At 41.4% G+C, this 24,363-nt stretch overlaps 1 protein-coding gene and 1 pseudogene across 1 annotated transcript; both read right to left on the bottom strand.

The window, feature by feature from the left end:
• Positions 1–838: 838 nt before the first annotated feature.
• On the bottom strand, positions 839–3,345 carry LOC115147786 (GTPase IMAP family member 7-like). The gene is made up of 3 exons (XM_029690083.1): positions 3,170–3,345; positions 1,945–2,034; positions 839–1,843 (listed from the first exon to the last, which is right to left on the bottom strand). Exons 2-3 carry the CDS (start codon positions 2,024–2,026, stop codon positions 1,065–1,067), a joined length of 861 nt encoding a protein of 286 aa, XP_029545943.1. The 5' UTR covers positions 2,027–2,034; positions 3,170–3,345; the 3' UTR covers positions 839–1,064.
• Positions 3,346–9,595: 6,250 nt separating this feature from the next.
• On the bottom strand, positions 9,596–17,024 carry LOC115147779 (GTPase IMAP family member 7-like; annotated as a pseudogene).
• Positions 17,025–24,363: the final 7,339 nt, after the last annotated feature.

Below are 24,363 nucleotides of genomic sequence, written 5' to 3'. Positions count from 1 at the left end.
ATCCATCCTGTATATATGTAATTCTGTGTGACTATTTAGGTATTTTGTAAATAAATAATTAAACCAAATTTTGTATTGCAGATTCAACTTGTTAGCCAGGGTTCGTGAAGATAACCAAGAATTTTACGACTTTCAGATGAGACTGAATAAGGTGATGATTAATAATTGACTGCTATTGATATAAAAGATTACCAGGTCTTTAAGAGTTTATTAGGAAGACAACAGCTCTATAAACATTATTCTGTGGTGCCCTGACTTCCTAGTTAATTACATTTACATGATTAGTTTAATCAGGTAATATTAATTACAGAGAATTGATTTTATAAAATAGCATGTCATATCATTTAATCCATAGTAAAGACACGACAATACTATATATCCACACTAAATACATGTACTAAGATAATGTAACGGCTGTCGTAGTAATGAAACCAAGGTGCAGCGGAGGATGTGTATTCATTTTGAATATTTAATAAAATGAACCACTATAAACAAAACACTAAACAGCAACGACAGCAAACAGTCCTGTCTGGTCAAAAATGAACGTAACAGAAAACACTAGACAGAAACAATCACCCACAAAAACCCAAAGGAAAAACAGGCTACTTATGTGTGACTCCCAATCAGCAACAACAAACTACAGCTGTGCCTGATTGGAAGCCACACGGCCAAAATCAACGAAACAAACCAACCTAGAAAAAAGAACATAGAACGCCCACCCAATGTAACACCCTGGCCTAACCAAAATAACGAACAAAAAAACTATTTCTATGGCCAGGGCGTTACAGATAAACATGGTCAACACCTGGGCTGCTTTCAAAAACGGTCATGATTTGAGTTGAGGAACAATGTAACTATAGGTGATGAAAGGGTGATTGTGTACAGTGCAGCAAGAGTGTTTTGTTAACATTTTCCACGTTCACACCCTGCTAGGGCCATCCTGCCATGCGGCCAGCATATCTATAACATTGCAAATGGTTTTGAAAGAACTGTTATATCATTCAGTAAGTACCGTTGCCATATGTAGCGAAAAGTTAAGACCAACTGAACGCACACCCGGTGTTTTAAAAGCCTAGCATCTCCTTAGTGCATTCAAACCCTTGGCTGAAGCCTGCAGCTACACCTGTTGCCACCAATACTGGTGAAGCAGACGACATCCCTATTCCTGCTGCGGCAAGACCGCCATACGCTGCCAGTTTACAGTAAAACGTAATATCGCTGATCTTTCTCTGAGCCTCCTCATAGTCAGCACTGGTGTAGTGTTCTCCTCCATTGTCCTCCGCCACCATCTCCTCGATCTTCTCCAGCAGCTCTGTAACCTGAGTGTTGTCTTCTCTCTTGTCATTGATTAGGGAGTGATATCTGCCCCCACACATATTGATGAGTCTCCGTAGCTCTTTGCTCTGAGCAAGAAACCCTTTGACTGTTTTTCCCTTCAGTTGATCCCCATGTGTGAACAGCAAGATGGTGTACATTGACGCATCTTCTCCAAAGTTCTCCTGGATCCACTTCACAGTGTTCCTCTCCTCCTCTGTGAACCTCCCCAGTCTGATCACCAGCAGGAAGGCGTGGGGTCCTGGGACTGACATGTAGATGGCCTTCTCTATTTGTCTTTTTATCTCTTCTTTAGACATTGTTGTGTCATAGAGCCCCGGGGTGTCGATGACATCAATCATCCTCCCATCCACCATTCCACTCTGTTTCTCACTCTGAGCAGTCACAGACCCTGGAGATTCCTTCACCTCAAACACGTTTTTACCCAGGATGGTGTTCCCTGTTGTACTCTTCCCTGCTCCAGTCCTTCCCACCAGAACTATCCTCAGGTCAGAAGGCTGCCCTGAAACTGGAAACAGACAAGAAGTGCTTGAGTTGATCGTTTTCAGTAGCCATTTATCAAGACACTATGTGTGTGTTCATGTACAGTACGTGCGTGTGTGTGTGTACCTTGGCATTGACCAGTGAAGTCTTGCTGACACAGTGTCAACAGTAACATAATCTTCAGAGTCCCTCCTCTTCCTTGTTCCATTTCTACTACTGCAGCCAATCAAAAACATGGAAACAGATGATGACCTCATTACAAAATATAAAGTTCACATTTCTTCAGCGACTCATCCAAAGCGTTTGGCCAAGTTCCAACATTCACAGATGAGGAAAGACTAAATTATTTATTTATTTATTTGACTTCTAAACAATAAAAACTATAAAACTATAAACCATAAAAAGAGTAATGATGTGCTGTACAACTGTTGTAAAACACAGTACATTCCCTAAGATAGGGCGTACATAACGTAGTCATATATGGCATGTCAAATGACATTCTAAACATGGCTATTATTCTACCGTTGCCTGGCTGCTACTGTCAAGACCAGATAGACCAGTTAGAGGTTGTGTTCCCATTAACATCAAATATCACATCTACTGGGTAGACAGACAGGAAAAGTTCAAACAATAATTAAGTGGAATCAGTATAACTGAAACCAGTGAATAATGAGTAAATTGGGAGGTGTCAGAACACAAAAGGTGCATTCCTCTGCTCAGACGTTGCTGATGCCAGATCTTACAACGCCAGGACAGGTATTTTACATGTCAGCTAACCACATCATGTGTTTTAGCAATCTGTCAGTCAACCATTGGTTGATGCATGCAACGTCTAAGCAGTGTGACCTTAGTCAGTACTGACAAAAACCTGCAGGTGTGTCCCTCACAGCAACAACCTGCTATAAGATGGCTGTTGACCCAAGGTACAGTATACTGCACTATCTCTGCACTAACCAAGGTACAGTATACTGCACTATCTCTGAACTAACCAAGGTACAGTATACTGCACTATCTCTGCACTAAACAATATACAGTATACTGCACTAAACAATATACAGTATACTGCACTAAACAATATACAGTATACTGCACTAAACAATATACAGTATACTGCACTATCTCTGCACTAAACAAGGTAAATGTTTCAGGTAAAAATCTTACCATGTTTCTCCTTTCACTGTTCTACAATATTAAAACGTGTATAAATACAAACAAACTGTAATCATATAAATATTAACAGACCTGTTATCAATAAAATGTCTACTTAATATTGTGCTACAATTATTCAAATACTGTAGAGAAGATTGTTGTACAACATTTAATTAGTAAGGTAGTTAAGTTGAATACTCACTTTTAGTGTGGTTTCACAGATCTGTATATTGTTGTCCCCTGTTGTCACTGAGACATCTGAAGCAGTGGGCCTGCTGGTTTTGCATAGCCACATGCCTCAGGTGGGTGGATATTTACCTCAACGACCAATGGAATGGTCTAAAACTCATGCAAAACTAAAGTGCTGCACCTTAAAATACCATTGTGCTGCAGCTTACATTCTGTTAAGTTTCATTTTCCCAGCACGTACTCAATTCTAGCCAATGAGAGATTGTTGCTAGGCAAACATTATTCTATTCAGAATAGGCTAAATCTGAATTTTGATTGGGTATCGCTGTTCAACCTTGGCTGCTTGCCAGAATCATAAGATAGGCCACATCTTTGGATAAAATGAAATGTGTTGGATACATAGAAGTCTACTTCTGGGGGAAAAAAATAGGTTAAAAATGAAATAACAAATTAAACTGCGTTTGAAATGTAACTGTATACTGTAGTTGTAACTTTATAGTTGCCCAACCTGGTCCCAGATCTGTTTCTGCTCTTTCCAACTCCATAGAATACCACAGTATGAGTCATAATACCCATAAAACCTAGCTGTCAAACAGGGAAATAGTTCCAATCATTTTTCCACCATTCATTTTTTCACACAGAGGATTTTAGAAGCACTTAAATGGTAACACTATATGGTCATAACCATGTCATAATATGTCTTAACAGCTGACATAACTTGTCATAACCTGTCATAAAATGGTCATAACACTGTCATGACACATATATTTAGACCTGTTGTGACATATCTTGCATTATTTTATGGCAGGTTATGACACCTACATAAGAGTCAAAACCCACAGAACCTACCACACAAAGCAAAACATTCCATTACAACATAGCCTATATCATTTTCTGAAATTGACCTTTGAACATTAAATTATCATTGTAATTGCGCACACACTGATGTCATACATGCACCTACCCCAATGCTCTGTTTCTTATGACTGGGATGAATGCAGAATTTTGTCATGAGGCTGAGAGAAACAGTCATGTTTTTTCCCCTCATATTTAAATTTAACTTGTAGAAAATGCACTTTATGACACTATCAAGAAGCATTATGACCACCCTAATCATATAAGCCAGATAGGCCTATCATGCGCTTATGTCAGTCATCAGTCAAAAAGAGGCTGTCTTGTCCTGCTCCTGAAATCTGCTCCTGCATTCATCCCAGTCATCAGCAACAGAGCATTGGGGTAGGTGCATGTATGACATCAATGTGTGCACAATTACAATGATAATTTAATGGTCAAAGATCAATTTCAGAAAATGATATAGCGTCTGAACTACTACTGGAGCTGCTACTACTGGAGCTGCTACCACCGTCTGAACTACTGCTGTTGCTGTCAATACGCCATCTTAAATCTCCTTCTTCTTGACTTTATATTTCAACTCATTCTGTCTCCTGTTCTTTCCTCCACCTCTCAGAACAAACAGTCTTTAGTAAGAAAGAAAGAGTATATACATGAAGTGTAGAACAAGATCAATTCATTTTATTATATTCTTGGATGTTATGGTCATTCACTATATCAACAGATATGAGAACAAACCATAACAAGTCTAGTGACTATAAACCCGCATCTTGAGTGTCACAAATAGAACACTGTATATCATGTGGATTACAGAAACTCTACATATGCTAAATATTGTGTCGATGTTGAATACGAGATTTAGGGAACTTACATTTCCCCATTGGGTTTGTGTTGTGGGAGATACCTGTGGGGTTTGTCCCAAATGGCACCCTGTTTACTTTATAGTGCACTAGGGCCCTGGTCAAAGTAGTGCACTAGGGCCCTGGTGAAAAGTATTCTAAAAGGAATAGGGTGCCATTTGTGATACATCCCACATGTGATGACGTGTTTCAGACAGTCCTTCCTATTTAGATACTTATCTCTCACCACAGGTGTATGACATGTCTGCTTTGTTCTGAAGTCATCAACATGATGCACTGACTTCCCTCACAGTCCTTGTCATCGCGAGGTGTGTTTTGATGGAATGACGTCCTTCTCATCACGAGGTGTGTTTCTAATGTAATTTTCAGTGAAAGGTGTGACAACGTAGCCTGTGTACCCGGATCCTATTTCTTTGTGTGTAACAGTCAGAATAGCTTATGAAACATTTGCTTAGTAACCGGACACCAATGTGATCTGTAGGAGAAAACATGATCTGTGATAGTTCCTATATTTGCATAACCCTTGTGATAAGGATATATGTGAGGGTTTTTGAATCAGGATAAATGCTCTTATCTTTTCGAGCTCATTAATGATAGAATGTTCATATGTGACCTGATTCAAGAAGCTAGGCACTACTTCAATGCTTGTTTGGCAGAAATGCCTTAAAAAAAACGTGCATGCCATCTGCAAATAAGAGCCTAGTCGGTTTAGCCACGGAAAAAGACAGGAACCCTCCCGCTAGCCATGATTGGCTGAGATAATGGATGGGCTGGATATGCCGAGAGATGAGTTCGGATTAGTCTGCCATGTAGCACGCTTCTGTCTATAACGTGAGCTGCTCAGTATGTGAAGATACTGAGCAGCTTTTAAAAAAAGATATAACGTTAGCAATGGACTGCTCTCAACAACATTGCTGCCTTGAATTTAGCAGGCGCTATAGACAAAGATCAGTGGGGAAAAGTTGTGACGGACTACTACTACGGTCAGTGTGAACTGGAGTGACTTGACACAGGTTGTGATAAGAGTCACAGTGATAATAGTCATTGACTCAAAGCCACAAGAGTGTAAAACATTTCAAACGTTGCTTGTTAGGGGGAGGTAGTTGCAGAAACGTTGGAATGGTTTAGTCGGCTTCCTCAATAGTTGGTCCAGATGATGCACCGCCTGCAGGAGCGGCACCGCCAGCACCGGTGAATCCACCAGCCATGCCTTCGGGCATACCACCAGCACCGGGGAATCCACCAGCCATGCCTTCGGGCATACCACCAGCACCGGGGAATCCACCAGCCATGCCTTCGGGCATACCACCAGCACCGGGGACGACCAGCCATGCCTTCGGGCATACCACCAGCAACGGAGACCACCAGCCATGCCTTCGGGCATACCACCAGCACCCTGGTACAACTTGGTGATGAATTCGGTTGCACACAATGTATAAATTGATGGTTCAGATTAGAGGAGGCCATATTTTTCCATATTCTGTTCCAGTTAAAGGGTTGTTCAGATTCAATTAGATCTGTGGTGGACCATACATTTTTAATGGTTAGCTCAGAATATGAGCTTTCAAATAGTTGTTTATATATTTTTTATTTATTCACTTTTACTTATTGAGGGTAGCCCAATTGAGACCAAGGTCTCATTCCCAATGGTGCCCTGAATACAAACATTTTCTCCCAAACAGGAAGAAAAACTAACACTGCAAATAGAACAGCAACAATATAAATAAGCACAACCTCAACGCCACAACCTCAACGCCCTTCCCTCAACACCACAACCTCAATGCCACAATTTCAACAAATAAACCACCGCAATCAATCGAAACAACTGAAATCCGCCTCCCAAGTTGCGCAGCAGTGTAAAGTATTTTACTGCAGTGCTAGAGGCATCACTACAGACCCGGGTTTGATCCCAGGCTGTATCACAACTGGCCGTGATCAGGAGTCCCATAGGGCGGCGCACAATTGGCCCAGCGTCATCCGGGTCAGGGGGTTTGGCTGTTGGGGCTTTACTTGGCTCATCATGCTCTAGCGACTCCTTGTGGCGGGCCGGGTGCCTACAAGCTGACCTTGGTCGTCAGTTGAACAGTGTTTCCTCTGACACATTGGTGCTGCCGGCTTCCTGGTTAAGCGGGCAGGTGTTAAGAAGCGCGGTTTGGTGCGTCATGTTTCGGAGGACGCATGACTCGACCTTCGCCTCCCGAGCCCGTTGGGGAGTTGCAGCGATGAGACAAGATCAAAGTTGGGGAGAAAAAGTGGGTAACAAAAAATATATAATAATATGCAATCCTCAATTAAATAATTCAACACCAGAGTCCTAACCTGCCCTGGAGGCACCAGGGAATCAAGATGCATAGAATTTTGTAGGTTATTCCAACAATGGGGGCAATAAAACTAAAGGAGTATTTACCTAAATTGGTAGAGACCAGAGGGACCTCAAGAGTTAATTAATCTGACGAGTGGCTTTGGTAGCTCATTATTTCATACGTTAGTAACAAAGTTAGGTACGTTGGAAGCTGCAGTAGTAGAGCTTTGTAAACAAAAAGGGAGTAATGAAGTGATCTACAGGACTTTAGTGTGGACCAGCCAACCTTTTGAGACAGAATTTTTTTTTTTTATTATATAAAAATAAAAACATTTAGTTTTTAATTTAACCTTTATTTAACTAGGCAAGTCAGTTAAGAACATTAGTAGGGTAGCTCTTGCTGACACAAGAAAAAAGGCGTATTTACAATGACAGCCTACCAGGGAACAAGGGGTTAACTTCCTGGTTCAGGGGCAGCTCAGGGATTCAATCCAGCAACCCTTCGGTTACTGACCCCCATACTCTAACCACTAGGCTACCTGCCGCCCCAAGATGCAGTGGTGAGTATTAAAACTGTCACCTGTGATAAAGTGAAGGGTGCTATGGTAGACTGCATCCAAAGGTTTAAGAGTAGTAGCTGCTGCAATCTGGTAAATGGTGTCACTATAGTCAAGAACTGTCAGGAAAGTTGATTGTACAATCTGCTTCCTGCTCATTAGTGAGAGGCAAGATCTAGTCCTAAAACAGAAGCCCACTTTGCATACAGATTAATATTACAAGTTAACAGACAAACCAATATTATTTGTATTAATATTAAAGAGAACAGGTTCCAGTACCAGGAAACTAGACTTCACACCATCAGAAATCCCACATTGAGTCCTGTCTGACATAACATTCTCAAACCACTTTTCAAGAAGCCTGATCCAGGCCTATTTCAGTCAACTTTTGAATGAGTGTGATGGTCAACAGTGTCCAAGGCCTTGGAAATGCAACACAATTTTTTCTGATCTAAGAAATTTAACACATCCAAAACTAGCAGCTGAAACTGTGCTCTGTCCAGGTCTAAAACCGGATTGGTTCACATTAAGAATAGAGTGGGAAGTTAAAAAAGTTCTTAGCTGACAGTTGGATCATTTGCAAATTGGACGGTAGTTATCTAAGTCAGAAGGATCTCCTCCTTAATGTAGGGGGAGGACATGTCCTGCTTTACAGATCTTAGGAACAACACCAGAAACAACTGTAAAGTTATAATATATAGGTCAATGGTTCTGTGATAAGAGGTGCAGAGAGTAAGAAGGGATTATGTGAATCAGATATGCATTTTAGACTTTCTTACACTCTTTAGCATAGCACTTAGTACATCATAGACATCAAATGGTGAAATGAAGATTAAGTCTGTGAGTCTGTTAGTGCATCGTTCTCTACAAGGTCATGTGACTAGGGGACTCTAGTAGAATGATATGCATTTTCAGAGATTATCCTTTCAAATAATTGGCCAGTTTAAGGTAAATGGTTATTAAAAGTACCACAAATTTTTATTTTGTCTGGTATGGGACCAGAGGCTGTCAAAACCTGCTGGGACAACAAGGGAAAGGGGAATACTAGTCAGTTGTACAAATTAAATGTGTCTTCCGCATTTAACCCAACCCGCATTTAACCCAATCAAAGAAGTGCAGAGGGCTGCCGTAATCAACAGCCACATCTTCAGCACCTGGGGAACAGTGGGTTAACTGCCTTGCTCAGAGGCAGAAGGACAGATTTCTACCTTGTTAGCTCAGGGATTTGATCCAGTAACTGTCCAGTTACTGGCCCAATGCTCTAACCACTTGGCTATCTGCCACCCCCAAGCGGGAGGAATTGTTTAAAAAGTTCTACCACTTTCCAGAAGTTAGCATATATAGCATGTATATTATAGAGATCAGTCCTTTCAGGAGCCCAGATCATTTATTAATAAATCCCATCATTGGATGGTTCAGTAGCTGGGTTTCCCAAGGGACTCCATAGGCTAACAAAGCTAACCTGAGTTGTAAATATAAACAAAAGAGTTTCCTGGTAATGTGTATGTATCTGGTAATGTGTATGTATCTGGCAATGTGTATGTATCTGGTAATGTGTATGTATCTGGTAATGTGTATGTATCTGGTAATGTGTATGTATCTGGTAATGTGTATGTATCTGGTAATGTGTATGTAACTGGTAATGTGTAGGTATCTTCCAAATCTTGGAATGTTCTCAAACCATTACTGTCCTTGATACCAGCATGGTTACGGATTCCACATTTGGACCATTGGGGAGATGCAAATGGCCGCCCTCCAGATAACAAGGCATTAGTGTGAAATAATAGCCAAAATCTGATCTGAGACTTTTGATCATTCTTTTTTCTTCATTTCCATCATTGTTGGGGAAAAATTTGATCCAGATCAGATGTTTGGTACTATATTTATTGAATAGAAAATGAATCCTATCAATTGAAAGGTAAAATTGGGCGCAATAAATTTGCTTAATTTCTCAGAGATCAAATTATATTTATATTATATAACACTAAAATGAATCTTAATTTCAAAACAATCTGAGATGGTGGATGTGGAAATCTTAATCCTTCTGGTCTTCTGAGTTGGAACTACCTGATTTGAAATAGGTGTCCATGCATTGATAACCTTTAACAGCGGCGAATACAGCCCCTGCTGCTAATGACAATGGAGAGCTGTACATGGCTCCCAACCCCAATGCACCCGAACTGGCAAGTGCTGACCACTTGCAGTCATTCAATTGTTCTTCTCTTTTTCTTATTTCTTCCTCTTCCTGTCTCCTCTCTCTCTCTCTTCTCTTCCTGTCTCTTCCTCTCCTTTTCCTCGTTGATCTTCCTCTGGACCTCCTGGTACATCTCATTGGTGTAGTGTTGTCCTCCATTCTTCATCACCATCTCCTCTATCTTCTTCAGCAGCTCTGGGACTTGAGTGTCTTTTCTCTTGTCATTGCTTAGGGAGTGATATCTGCCCCCACAGATATTGATGAGTTTCTGTAGATCTTTGCTCTCAGCCAGAAACTCCTCCACTGTTTTTCCCTTCAGTTGATCTCCATGTGTGAACAGCAAGATGGTGTACATTGAGGCTTCTTCTCCAAAGCTCTCCTGGATCCACTTCACAGTGTTCCTCTCCTCCTCTGTGAACCTCCCCAGTCTGATCACCAGCAGGAAGGCGTGGGGTCCTGGGACTGACATTTCTATACACCTGACTATTTCACTTTTCATCTCTTCTGGAGACATTTTTGTATCAAAGAGTCCTGGGGTGTCAATTACATCAATCTTCCTCCCATCCACCACTCCACTCTGTTTCTCACTCTGAGCAGTCACAGACACTGGAGAATCCTCCGCTTTAAACACCTCTCTCCCCAGGATGGTGTTTCCTGTTGCACTCTTCCCTGCTCCAGTCTTCCCCAGCAGAACTATCCTCAGGTCAGAGGGCTGCCCTGAAACTGTGGAAACAGACAAGAAATGATTGATTTTTAAATAATATCTTAAGATAAATGCACAACGCAGAGTACTAAAGGTCAAGAGGACTAAAAGTCAATAGAGTACTATCAATCAATGGAAATAGTGTTTTTTCTGTAATAGCGAATTATTGATCAATGTGTCAGAGACATGGGAGGAATTTGTCTAGACATTGAGCCTGAAATAGGCCATTGGCCCAGTTTTATAGCAAGGAATTCTAATTGGTCAACCACAGGCTAGGGTTGGGTTATACAACTACATCCTGTCCCTTTGTTCTGTGGAAAGAATCACTGAGGAGAGAATCACTGAGGACAGGGGAGAATGTACATCTACCTCTCAACATAACATCTATGATTTGTCAGTCTTTGAATAAACCTATTTTTCTCCCCCTCATTTGCTTTGGGGTCTGTGTTATTGAAGAGTAACATCAACTGCTAACACTTGGTGCCGTGACCCGGATGAATTGGTCGTAACCAACAACAAGGAAAGACTCAACTGTGTGTTGATCCAGGGAAAAGAGAGACCAATTGAGCGCAACCCATGGGATTCAACTCTTAATCTCCTGATTGAATGCTAACATATTGCTGGGTGACATTTTTTTTAGACCTGAGGAATGAGTGCCTCCTACTGGCCCTCCAACACCACTTCCAGCAGCATCTGGTCTCCCATCCAGGGACTGACCAGGACCAACCCTGCTTAGCTTCAGAAACAAGCCAGCAGTGTGATATCATTTCAAATGACCAAATCAAGATAAAATTAGGGCATGCAATGAGTGATACGTATCCGTGATGTATAAGGTTTAGTCCTTTATTTGCTCTGTTACAGGTTTGTTAAATCTCTATTATAGGGGTTTAAGTCCTCTATTAAAACGTTTGAGTCCTTTTTGTGCAATTTGTACACATGTGGGTAATGTAAGCCTTCAACAAGCTTTTGAAGTGAACACAAATTTTATAGGTAACCAGGCCTTACAGAGACAATTTGAAAAAGAAGAGGTTATAGTCCTCAACGGGGGTTATAAATATATATATAATTACTTTTAAAACATTTTTGGGGGGGGGTTAAATAAATATATAAACATAGAGATATATATTATACAACCTTTGAAGTTAATGTAATGCCATTGTTAAGTAATAAAAACCACTCTGGAAAAGGGCAGAACAGCTCCTCCGGATGTGAGCATGAAAAATATTAATTGATATGAAGAACCATTTCAAAGTAGAGAAGTGTCGGCAAGAGATAACAATTTTTTTCAACCTTTATTTAACTAGGCAAGTCAGTTAAGAACAAATATATTTTTTCAATGACGGCCTAGGAACAGTGGGTTAACTGCCTTGTTCAGGGGCAGAACACAGATTTTTACCTTGTCAGCTCAGGGATTCGATCTTGCAACCTTTCGGTTTTTATTTCAACACTCTAACCACCAGGCTGTGGTGATGGTAAAAAAAATATGTAACAGACACAATAGGGCCAGAATGGGAAGGTCATTATCAAGTGTTGCTCATAATAAGGTCAGCAGTGAAAGTCCAGGAAAAATCAGGAAAAATCACCATGGATACACTCATTGCAAGGTTGTCCATTTTGATGACAAAGCAGAGCCTGGAGAATAAAGAACTGATTTTTTAGCAATCGGGGGCCAATCTCAGGTGAAGAAGCATAGTAAGATGATCAGAACCTGTTAAGCTTTCATGTTGTACACCGCAGTCATCGTATTAGGGAAATCTAGGGGAAATGTCCAACTTTTTCATGAAAATCGGGACATGCTTACTTAGGGAAATGTATGTGAAATATAAATTTCTCTTGAAACCAGGACGTTACTTTCATCATTGTTTCTTTCACGTCCTGACCAGTAAAAGGGGTTATTTATCATTGTAGTTTGGTCAGGGCGTGGCAGGGGGTGTTTGTTTTGTGTGTTTTGGGTTTAGGTTCTATGTTTTCTATTTCTATGTTTAAATCTAGTTTTCTATTTCTATGTTGGGTTTTTGGTAGGACCTCCAATTAGAGGCAGCTGGTTGTCATTGCCTCTAATTGGAGGCCATATTTAGTTGAGGTTTGTTTCACTTGTGTTTTGTGGGTGGTTATTTTCTGTATAGCCTTATGGAACTGTTTTTCATCGTATGTTTATTTCGTTTAAGTGTTATCTTTAAATAAATTAAGTATGAGCACTTTACCCCCTGCGCCTTGGTCTGTCCATTATGACGATTATGACAGTTTCCTTCATTACAGGTTATGAGAATCTACCATCTGAAGCTGTAGCAATATCCCTTTGACCCAAGGACTGTACCTGAAATGATACAAGATCACCGTTGAAGTGTTCATTAGAGAAGTCCTTATCAATCAGTGGAACGGAAGAAGAATTCCTCACTACCGGTAGACTGTCAGAACATAAGTTATAATCGTTATCTATGTGGGACTGATACCAGTGTGGAAGAGCTGGTGTCACGGTTGTCGTCGGTGAAGGAGGACCAAAACGCAGCAGGTATGTGCAGGCTAATTACTCTTAATTACTCTCAAAATGAACATACAAAAATAACAAAAAAAAACGAACGATCAACAAAAACAGTCTGGTAAGGCACAAGGCGAAACACAGAACAATCACCCACAAATACCAAACACAAACACACCCTACTATATGGGACTCTCAATCAAAGGCAGATAGACAACACCTGCCTTCAACTGAGAGTCCCAACCCCAATTAACCAAACATAGACATACACTCACTAGACTCCACATAGAAATACCTAAACATAAACCAAAACCCGGAATTACTAAATCAAACACCCTTTTAACAAAACACACCACCCTGAACCACATAAAACAAATACCCTCTGCCACGTCCTGACCAAACTACAAAACAATTAACCTTATACTGGCCAGGACGTGACATTACCCCCCCCTTAAAGGTGCTACCCCGGAAGCACCATAACAAAAATAAACCCAAGCAACACCAAAAGAAAAATTCCCCTTTTCTAAAGGGAGGGAAGGGAGGGTGGCTGCCGTCAACGACGGCACTGTGCTACACCCCCCCTCCCCAACCCACCTATTTCTGGAGGTGGCTCCGGCTCAGGCCGTTCCAGGCTGTCTGGGAAGTCTGGCAGCTCGGGACAGTCTGGGCAGTCTGGCAGCTCGGGACAGTCTGGGCAGTCTGGCAGCTCGGGACAGTCTGGGCAGTCTGGCAGCTCGGGACAGTCTGGGCAGTCTGGCAGCTCGGGACAGTCTGGGCAGTCTGGCAACTCGGGACAGTCTGGGCAGTCTGGCCACTCCGGCAGTTCAGGGCAGTCTGGCCACTCCGGCAGTTCAGCGCAGTCTGGCCACTCCGGCGACTGTTGACTGGCGGGCAGCTCCGACGACTGTTTACTGGCGGGCAGCTCTGACGACTGTTGACTGGCGGGCAGCTCCGACGACTGTTGACTGGCGGGCAGCTCCGACGACTGTTGACTGGCGGGGCTGGGTTTACGCACTTGAAAGCTAGTGCGGGGAGCGGGAACAGGACGAGTCGGACTGGGTTGTCGCACTTCCGGGTCCGCACGAGAGACAGGAGCTGGAAACCCAGGGCTATGGAGGCTCACAGCCGGTCTAGATCTTACCTCCTGCACAACCCGCCTTGGCTGGATGGAACTAGTAGCCCTGTACGAGCGGGGTGCTCGTACAGGGCAGACTGGGCTGTGCAGGGGCCTGATGGTAGCTGTGCGTAGAGCGGGAGTTGGGTAGCCTGGTCCTCGGAGGCGTACCGGCGACCAGATGCGCTGCGCAGGCATCCTCCTACCAGGCTGGATGCCCGCTCTAGCACGGCACCTGCGAGGGGCTGGAATAACTCGCACCGGACTGTGCGTGCGTATGGGTGAGATAGTGCGCTTCTCAGCGAAACATAGCGCTCTCCACCCCATACGCTCCTCCATATAACCACGGGTAGCTGGCTTCCGGCTCTTCTTTCGCCTAGCCAAACTACCCGTGTGCCCCCCCAAAAAAATGTCTTGGGGGTGCCTCTCGTGCTTCTCCCTCAGCGCGTCTCTGGCCTCGTACCACCGCCTCTCTGCCTTGGCTGCCTCAATTTCCCACTGCGGGCGGCGATAATCCCCAGCCTGATGCCAAGGTCCGGCCCCGTCCAGAACTTCCTCCCAGGTCCACTTCTCCTGCCAGTCCAACTCGAATTCCTTCTGCTCCTCCCTCTGCTGCTTGGTCCTTGAGTGGTGGGTGATTCTGTCACAAATATCTTCGTCTTCTGACGATAATGCGAAATCGTCATCGGAAAAGGTAGACCAATACGCAGCAGGTGTGCAGTTGTTCATTTTGAACTTTTAATAAATTCCCAAAATGAACATACAAAATAACAAAAAAACGAACGCACGCTACACTGACAGTCCTGTTAGGTTTACACACACTAAACACGGAACAATCACCCACAAATACCAAACACAAACACACCCTACTATATGGGACTCTCAATCAAAGGCAGATAGACAACACCTGCCTTCAACTGAGAGTCCCAACCCCAATTAACCAAACATAGACATACACTCACTAGACTCCACATAGAAATACCTAAACATAAACCAAAACCCGGAATTACTAAATCAATCACCCTTTTAACAAAACACACCACCCTGAACCACATAAAACAAATACCCTCTGCCACGTCCTGACCAAACTACAAAACAATTAACCTTATACTGGCCAGGACGTGACAGCTGGTCACTTTAAAGGACTTGGTGAATGATGACCTTGCCAGTAGGACGATTGAATATTATTGTCTTGTAGACAATATTTTTTTGGTGTGAGTTTCCTCAAATTCAGGATGTGGTGGGAATCGTAAAGGACATCATCATTACACATGTTAATGCTTATCTTCTATAACTTTGTTTGAAATCTATTTCTTACTGTAACAGCAAGTAAAATATGCCCTTTGTGTTTTATAGAAATGTAACGTGTTTAATGTGAATGATTTTAGGCTTACTGCTAATGTTTTCTATACTGTCTATTTTTCATGTTATCTATTATTTTCCAAAAATACATTTCAAGTATATATATTTTTAAAACGGTCTAGGGGGAGTGTAAAAATATTTTAAGATAAATACACAACGCAGAGGATGAGAGGTCAATAGAGTACTAAAGGTCAAGAGGACAAAAAGTCAATAGAGTACTAACGATCAATGGAAATAATGTTTTTTCTGTAATAGGGAATTATTGATCAATGGGTCAGCAACATGGGAGGAATTTGTCTGGACATTGAGACTGATATAGGATACTTGTTATTTGGCAATTGGCCCCGTTTTATTGCAAGGAATTCTAAATGGTCAACCACAGGCTAGGGTTGGGTTATAAAACTACATCCTGTCCCTTTGTTCTGTGGAAAGAATCACTGAGGACAGGGGAGAATGAACATCTACCTCTCAGCATAACATCTATTATTTTTTTAACTAGGCAAGTCAGTTAAGAACAAATTCTTATTTTCAATGACAGCCTAGGACCAGTGGGTTAAATGCTTTGTTCAGGGGCAGAACAACAGATTTTAAACATATTTTTCTCCCCCCTATTTTGCTTTGGGGTCTGTGTTATTGAAGAGTAACATCAACTACTAACACTGATAGTGGGTGTCTTGATTAAAGGCTACTGAAAACAGCTACTGTGTAAGTCCATGCATATATGTGTGTGTGTGCGTGTGTGTGTATGTGTGTGTGTCTGTGTCTTTCCTGGTTGAGGGTTGACGAGACATTAATTGCTTCTCTTCTAGTCAAATAGTGAAATAACATTCAGCTTATACAACAATATATACCCAACAGGACATGCCACCAGGGGTCTCTTCACAGTCCCCAAGTCCAAAATGAAACAAATAAATAAAAAAACATGAATCAACTTCTCATGGAATGGCAGGACATGTGAAGGGACACACACACACACACATACACACACACACACACACACACACACACACACACACACACACACACACACACACACACACACACACACACACACACACACACACACACACACATTTTTTATTTTATTTTATTGTATTATTATTGTAATAATATACATTTATTTATTTATTTATTTATTTATTTGTGTGACTGTCCTTGTCTATCAGTGTTTCATTACTTGTCATGTTTTGTGTTTTTTGTTGACCCCAGGAAGAATATCTGCAGCCTCTGGAAAAGACAATGGGATCCAAAGAAACAAACAAATGTGCGTGTGTGTGTGTGTGTGTATTGTGTGTGTGTGTGTGTATTGTGTGTGTGTACTTTGTGTGTGTGTGTGTGTGTACCTTGGCATTGACCAGTGAAGTCTTGCAGGCAGAGTGTCAACAGGAACATAATCTTCAGAGTCCTTCCTCTTCCTCGTGCCATTACTACAACTGCAGTCAATCAAAAACATGGAAACAGACGATGACCTATTACAAAATAAAAAGTCCACATTTCTTCGGTGACTCATGCAGAGTGTTCGGAAAAGTTCCAACGTTTATAGATGAGGATGAACTAAATTATATATTTTTCTCAGCTACATGACTTTCAAACAATAAAAACTATTAAACTATAAACTATAAAAAGAGTGATGATATGTGGTATAACTGTGGATAAACACAGTACATTCCCTAACAAAGTAGCTTACCTCGGGTGAACATAATGTACTCATATGTGTATCAAATGACATTCTTAACATGGCTATTATTCTACTGTTGCCTGGCTGCAACTGTTAAGACCAGATAAACCAGTTAGAGGTGAACATTTAAAGAATGTGTAAATCGGGAGGTGTCGGAACACAAAGGGTGTGTTCCTCTGCTCAGACGTTGTTGACACCTATGGTGGAAAATTGCAAGGTTATGTTATAATACTTTTATTGCATGAAATGGTTGTTTTATGCAACAGAATAGAGGATTCTTATAGCTATTGTGTGTGTGTGTCACGTCCTGACCAGTAAAAGAGGTTATTTGTTATTGTAGTTTGGTCAGGACGTGGCAGGGGTGTGTTTGTTTTGTGTTGTCGGGGTTTTTGGGTTGTGTTCTATGTTTTGTATTTCTATGTTCTATTTTCTAGTTTTTCTATTTCTATGTCTAGTTTATTGTTTTGACCTTCAATTGGAGGCAGCTGTTCCTCGTAGCCTCTAATTGAAGGTCCTATTTAGTAGGGGTGTTTTTTCTATGGGATTTGTGGGTAGTTGTTTCCTGTTTAGTGTTTGTTGCACCTGACAGGACTGTTTCTTGTCAATGTTTGTTGTTTTGTTAAGTGTTTTCGTTTTCCTTCATTAAAAGAAGATGAGTATTCACATTCCCGCTGCGTTTTGGTCCAATCCCTAAGACACCCATGACAGTGTGTTCTACTGAGGATGGGCCTCTATCGGATAACACTGACAGAGGAGATTTACCATGTCTTTTGGGTGATAAAACCTAAAGAGCATTCCAGAGAACATGAGTTCATGTTTCCTTTCTATACCGTACCAGAGAGAGATGGTTCCAGTTTGGAGTCAGGGGGACAGACACTGCTCTATACAATGAAAACTGTTGACACAGCAGATACTGTCTGCTATGCATTATAGGTGTCCTTCATACAAATCTTAACCTTGTGACCCATTCTATAGATCATCTGAGCGTGAATAGTTGACCAGCCATCATTATCGTAGAGCACTCAATCGATTCACTTTATATGTGTGCGTTGTATTGACCTGCTCCCTTATTAATAAGTGATTAAAGATTTAGTTTAAGTATAACTCTGACTTGTGTGATAAGTTTGTCTCTCCTCATTTGATAGTAAAGAAATGAACCACCACATGCCAGATCTTACAACGCCTGGATAGATATTTTACACATCAGCTAATCCTATCATATGTTTTAGCAATCTGTCAGTCAACCATTGGTTGATGCATGCAACGTCTAAGCAGTGGAACATGACCTTAGTCAGTACTGACAAAAACCTGCAGGTGTGTCCCTCACAGCAACAACCTGCTATAAGATGGCTGTTGACCCAAGGTACAGTATACTGCACTATCTCTGAACTAACCAAGGTACAGTATACTGCACTATCTCTGCACTAACCAAGGTACAGTATACTGCACTATCTTTGCACTAACCAAGGTACAGTATACTGCACTATCTCTGCACTAAACAATATACAGTATACTGCACTATCTCTGCACTAAACAAGGTACAGTATACTGCACTATCTCTGCACTAACCAAGGTACAGTATACTGCACTATCTCTGCACTAACCAAGGTACAGTATACTGCACTATCTCTGCACTAACCAAGGTACAGTATACTGCACTATCTCTGCACTAACCAAGGTACAGTATACTGCACTATCTCTGCACTAAACAATATACAGTATACTGCACTATCTCTGCACTAAACAAGATACAGTATACTGCACTATCTCTGCACTAAACAATATACAGTATACTGCACTATCTCTGCACTAAACAAGGTACAATATACTGCACTATCTCTGCACTAAACAAGGTAAATGTTTCAGGTAAAAGTTTAACCATGTTTCTCCTTTCACTGTTCTACAATATTAAAATGTGTATAAATACAAACATACTGTATAGCAGAATGTGATTGTTTTGACTTTTTGATGTTAAGTGATGCAATCATATGATTATTTATGCATAAATGTTAACAGACCTGAAATCAATAAAATGTCTACTTAATATTGTGCTACAGTTATTCAAGTACTGTAGAGTAGATTGTTGAACAACATTTAATTAGTAAGGTAGTTAAGTTGAATAGCCACTTTTAGTGTGGTTTCACAGATCTGTATATTGTTGTCCCCTGTTGTCACAGAGAGCTGAAGAGGTGGGCCTGCTGGTTTTGCAGAGTCAGGTGCCCCAGGTGGGTGGAGATTTACCTCAACGACCAATGGAATGGTCTAAAACTCATGTGAAACTAATGCGCCCAATGTGCTGCACCTTACATTCTGTTAAGTTTCATTTTCCCAGCAAACTAGTTATTTCTAGCCAATGACAGAGTGTTGCTAGGCAAACATTATTCTACTCAGGAATTCCGATTGGGTGTCGCTTTTTAACCATAGCTGCTTGACAGAATCAGTAGATAGGCCACATCTTTTGGGTAAAATGAAAGACATCTTTTTCTCCCAGTCTCCTTCTGGGAGAAAAAGGTTGCAAATTAAATAACATATAAAACTACATTTTCAAATGTAATGTTATACTTGACTAGCCTGGTCCCAGATCTGTTTGTTCTCTTTCCAACTCCATAGATTACCACAGTGTTAAAGTTGCGTCAATTCGTTTCTGGTATCAGAACAAAATAGTCAGCACATAGTAACTTCTGATTTATTTGTACTTTAATTAATGCAAACACGTGTATGGTAAATATGTCGTTCGTATACGGTCTCTCTGTGACACCTCGCAGGGCAGACAGAGAAGAGAGCGACACATCCTATTGTTCTCTCTCATATACTCTGACAGGGATAGTTCCCGCTCAATGCTGGCCTGTCAGAGGGAGGAGGAGCGTGGTTTAAACTTGCTCCTCCTATCGTCGGCGTGCAGGCTGGTCCCAGCCTCGTGACGCACTTCCTGTCGCCGGTTGTAGTTCTTCTTGTCTTCAGCAGTTGATTTATCCGTAGTTTATATACTTAATAATGTAGCATAGCTTCTCCGGTATATTATATAAGTTATGCAAACAAATAGCCAGTTCAACCCTAACAACAGTATGAGTCATAATACCCATAAAACATAGCTGTCAAACAGGGAAATGGTTCCAATCGTATTTCCACCATTCATTTTTCACATAGTGGATTATAGAAACACTTAAAATAGTAACACTATACTTTACACCCAGCCAGGGGCGGAAATCCCGGGGGGGACGGGGGGGGACACGACCCCCCCATCCTGGGAAAAATATGATTTGTCCTCCCCAATATATCACTGAAACATAACTATGTAATTTAAATAATATTAATAATTCGCAATGAAAGCAATTGTGCTGATTATAGACACTTAATAGCGCGTTTTTAAGTTTCAAAAGATTGCGACCCCCCACCCTTTGCCTCACAATGGTTTGATCCACTGCCAGTTCCTTAGCTTGCGAGGTAACAGAGAGGTCGTATCCACTGTCTGAAAGGCACTCAATACACGTAACTGACGTGAGGTTAATCCAGTCAATCGCGCACACACACTAGCTGAATATGCAGAGCTAGCGTGCAAATATTAACTATTAAGCTAGCTAGTACCTATTCCATTTATGTGGCCTCGTCAAAGATGGAATCTTTGCTATCGTCAATTTATTCCAAGATCAGCACGCAGATGATGTAAGTTAGTGCTTCAAAGTCCCTGTAATAAGGTTAGCGATAAACTGAAATCCAAACTGAACAGAACTACACTCTCTTCTACCATTGTCTTAAATATATTTAATGGTCTCGTTGCAAAAGCTACATTGTCGCAAGGGAACTTTTATTTATTTATTTTATTTCAACTTTATTTAACCCGGGTAGCAAAGATTATAGCAAACACCACTGAAACGGAATTGGTGCTCACTAGCTTTGCAAATTCAGCTATTGTTGGAAGCCAGCCAATATGAAACAAACGATTAAAATTACAAAAGGTTGCAGCATATGTTGTGTAAATGGTTAACTCATACAGCTGTCAACTCTTGTCATTTTAATCCGTTTCACATTTGCTAGCTACCTTTTAGATCGAAGTCCATATAGAATGATAGAAGCCCATCTCCTACTGTAAATAACCTACACACTGTGTGTGTGTGTAGCCAGCCAGCCAGCCAGCCAGGTAGAAAAATGGCAGAAAAAAGACGGACATCAGAGTATTTTTCAGTACACCAAAACGCAAAGTAAGAACCCTAGTAGCCTAATATCTCAAAGACTAGTTGATAAAATGTTCATAAGAAAGAAGGGAAATGCTAATAGAAATGTTTCACAATGATGTCATTAGGCAGAGCAGGCAACAGATGGCACACAGACAGCAGAGTTGGGGACAGATATGCAGGGACAGACTGGCAGAGACAGGGAGTCTCAGGTAAGTTTGTTGAGTCTTTGTTTGGCAACATTATGAAAGGTTCTAATTTTTTAAAACTTGTAAAATAGGGACATAATTGGAAAATGCCATAGATACCCCCACTCTCAACTTAAACTGGTGACTGAACTAAGATTTGTTTAAGGCAATGGTATTGCTGTTTTGATTAATTGTGTAGTTTTGGGTACCGGTAGTTAGGAGTACAGAATGAAATTCTGAACATCATGGACAATACAGTCATTCAAGGCATTGCAGCTGAGATTAGGTCTCTTCCGATTGTACAATTTTCAGTAATTGTTGATGGTACTCAAGATGTCTCTGGTGCTGAACAGGAGAGTGTCTGCCTGCGTTATGTTGACCATGACCTTGTCCCTCACGAGGAGTTTATTGGGCTATACAGGGTGTCGGAGACAACAGGCGAGGGCATTGCGAAAGTGGCAACTGATGTGTTGTTGAGGCTCAATTTGCCCATGTCTGGCTTACGTGGGCAGAGCTACGATGGTGACTCTAAACGTGGCTGGAAAATACACAGGTGCACAGGCAATTGTGAGGAGGCAGCAGCCATTAGCCCTCTATGTGCATTGTGGAGCACACTGTGTAATCTGATTACACAGGCTGGCTGCACAGCCTCCCCACTGATCCGGGATTCACTATCTTGGGTCCATCAGTTAGGTGTCCTCTATGGCCAGTCAGGAAAGTTTAAGAGCATGTTTGAATCAATTGCCACGTCCAAAGATACAAATCTGACCACCCTGAAACCCCTATGTCCAACGAGGTGGACTGTGCGGAATACTGCTATTAGAGCTGTGCTAGGGCAGTATGAGCGGGTACTAAGCAGCCTAGAGGAGATGGCAAAAACTGCATCCAAGACAGCTTCAACTGCCAGTGGCTTATTCGAGCACTTCAGCAAAGGCAAGACTGTGTTGGGCCTCACACTTGCCTCTGCTGTTCTTGGAGAGCTTGAATGTCTAAACATTTCACTGCAGAAGAAAACTCAGACTGTCTCTGGTATGCAGGCTGCAGTCGAGTGTGTGCGGTCATCTCTTAGGGGCAAGAGAAATGACGAAAGCTACCTTGCACTGTATGAGAAAGCAACAACATTGATTGACTCTATTGAATCCATTGAATCCATTGAGACACACTCAAGACGATTTGCTGGCAAAGCAGTGGATCACTATAGGGCAGAATTTTTTAAAGTGTTGGATGGTGTGGAGGTTCAGTTTGGCGACCGTTTTGACCAGGACAGTCTAAACGTCCTGCAAAAGTTGGAAAGAGCGCTTCTCACGGGGGAGTTGGATGAGTCTCTAGATCAGTACCCAGAGCTGAACATAGATTCTCTTTCAGTGCAGATCCCTCTCTTTCACAACAAATACCCCTGTAGCAGCAGTGGAGAGGCAGCAGAGGTCCTCAGGAGGCTTCCAGTGGAGGTGCGGGGGTTGTTTGACCAAGTTGAGGTGCTGATCAGAATTTTGTTTGTGGTGCCAGTGTCTTCATGTGAGGCTGAGAGGAGTTTCAGTGCACTCCGCAGGTTAAAGACTTGGCTACGGGCTAGCATGGGCCAAGAGAGACTGAACGGCGTAGTTGTCTGTAATGTACATAGATTCTCTTTCAGTGCAGATCCCTCTCTTTCACAACAAATACCCCTGTAGCAGCAGTGGAGAGGCAGCAGAGGTCCTCAGGAGGCTTTAGTACATGACAGTACACTTACTAATTATTTATTTCATGGTATTTTATTTAAAATTGCATACTTTGTGTGACATACTTGTCCATAGCTGCTGTTTGAAGAGTTGAGACACAGACTGAAGGATATTTTGGTTGATTTATTTGGGTTATTCATTGAAGTAGTTATTTTGCTTTTAGAACTGTACTTATTTTTAGCTTTTTGTTCTTGTAAAGCTATTGTAGTAGACTCAGGCCAGTGGCACATATTTAATGACTTTATAAATGTATCAGAAAAAGTAAAATTAAAAGGTCAATTCAATACGGAGAACAACTTTGTGATGTTACTCAATGGAGATTATTTTAGACGAGATCACACCATGTTCATTGTATTTACGAAAACTGCACCCATACAGTGTACAGTACCATTGCCACCTATTGGCCTTTCTTGGTATTGCTGGTTGTAAATACAAATACCTGCAGACATACTGGACTGATAAGGAACACTGCTATAACTATTATTAGTAGTAGTATTATGATGATTTAAACATTTGAACAAGTTGGGACAACCCTTCTGTTAACTACTGTACCTATCAATTATCCAGTAGTAGTAATTATGGTTCCTCAATATACATTTAACATATTACAACGTAGGCTATGTGTTACAGCACTACTTTTGGTGTCCCCCTCAGGAATTGCTCTTGAGAAAATTTAATGTAATTGTCCACTCCAAAGTTGATGTCAGATTTTCACCCCTGCACCCAGCATCATAACATGTTATGACACGGTCATAACCATCTCATAATATGTCATAATATGGTCATAACACTGTCATGACAAATATTTAGACCCGTTTGTAACATATATTGCATTATTTTATGGCTGGTTATGACACCTACATAAGAGTGAAAACCCACAGAACCTACCACTGCAGTTATTTTGTGGTTGGTTATGACACCTACATAAGATTAAGATGAAAAAACATGACTGTTTTCTCTCAGCCTCATGACAAAATGTTTAGAATAGCATTACAATTGCTGCAAGTAGAGTCGCAATTCAACGGCTC

This window comes from Salmo trutta, chromosome 14, assembly GCF_901001165.1.
Source record: "Salmo trutta chromosome 14, fSalTru1.1, whole genome shotgun sequence".
In the NCBI taxonomy this organism is placed as follows: domain Eukaryota; kingdom Metazoa; phylum Chordata; class Actinopteri; order Salmoniformes; family Salmonidae; genus Salmo; species Salmo trutta.
This window is presented reverse-complemented; position numbering and strand designations above follow the sequence as displayed.

Coding starts and splice junctions, on each gene's coding strand:
- LOC115147786 (XM_029690083.1), bottom strand. CDS start 2,026: ATGGAACAAGGAAGAGGAGGGACTCTGAAGATTATGTTACTGTTGACA. Junction 1,844..1,944: donor CTTCACTGGTCAATGCCAAG/GTACACACACAC, acceptor GTCTGTTTCCAG/TTTCAGGGCAGCCTTCTGAC.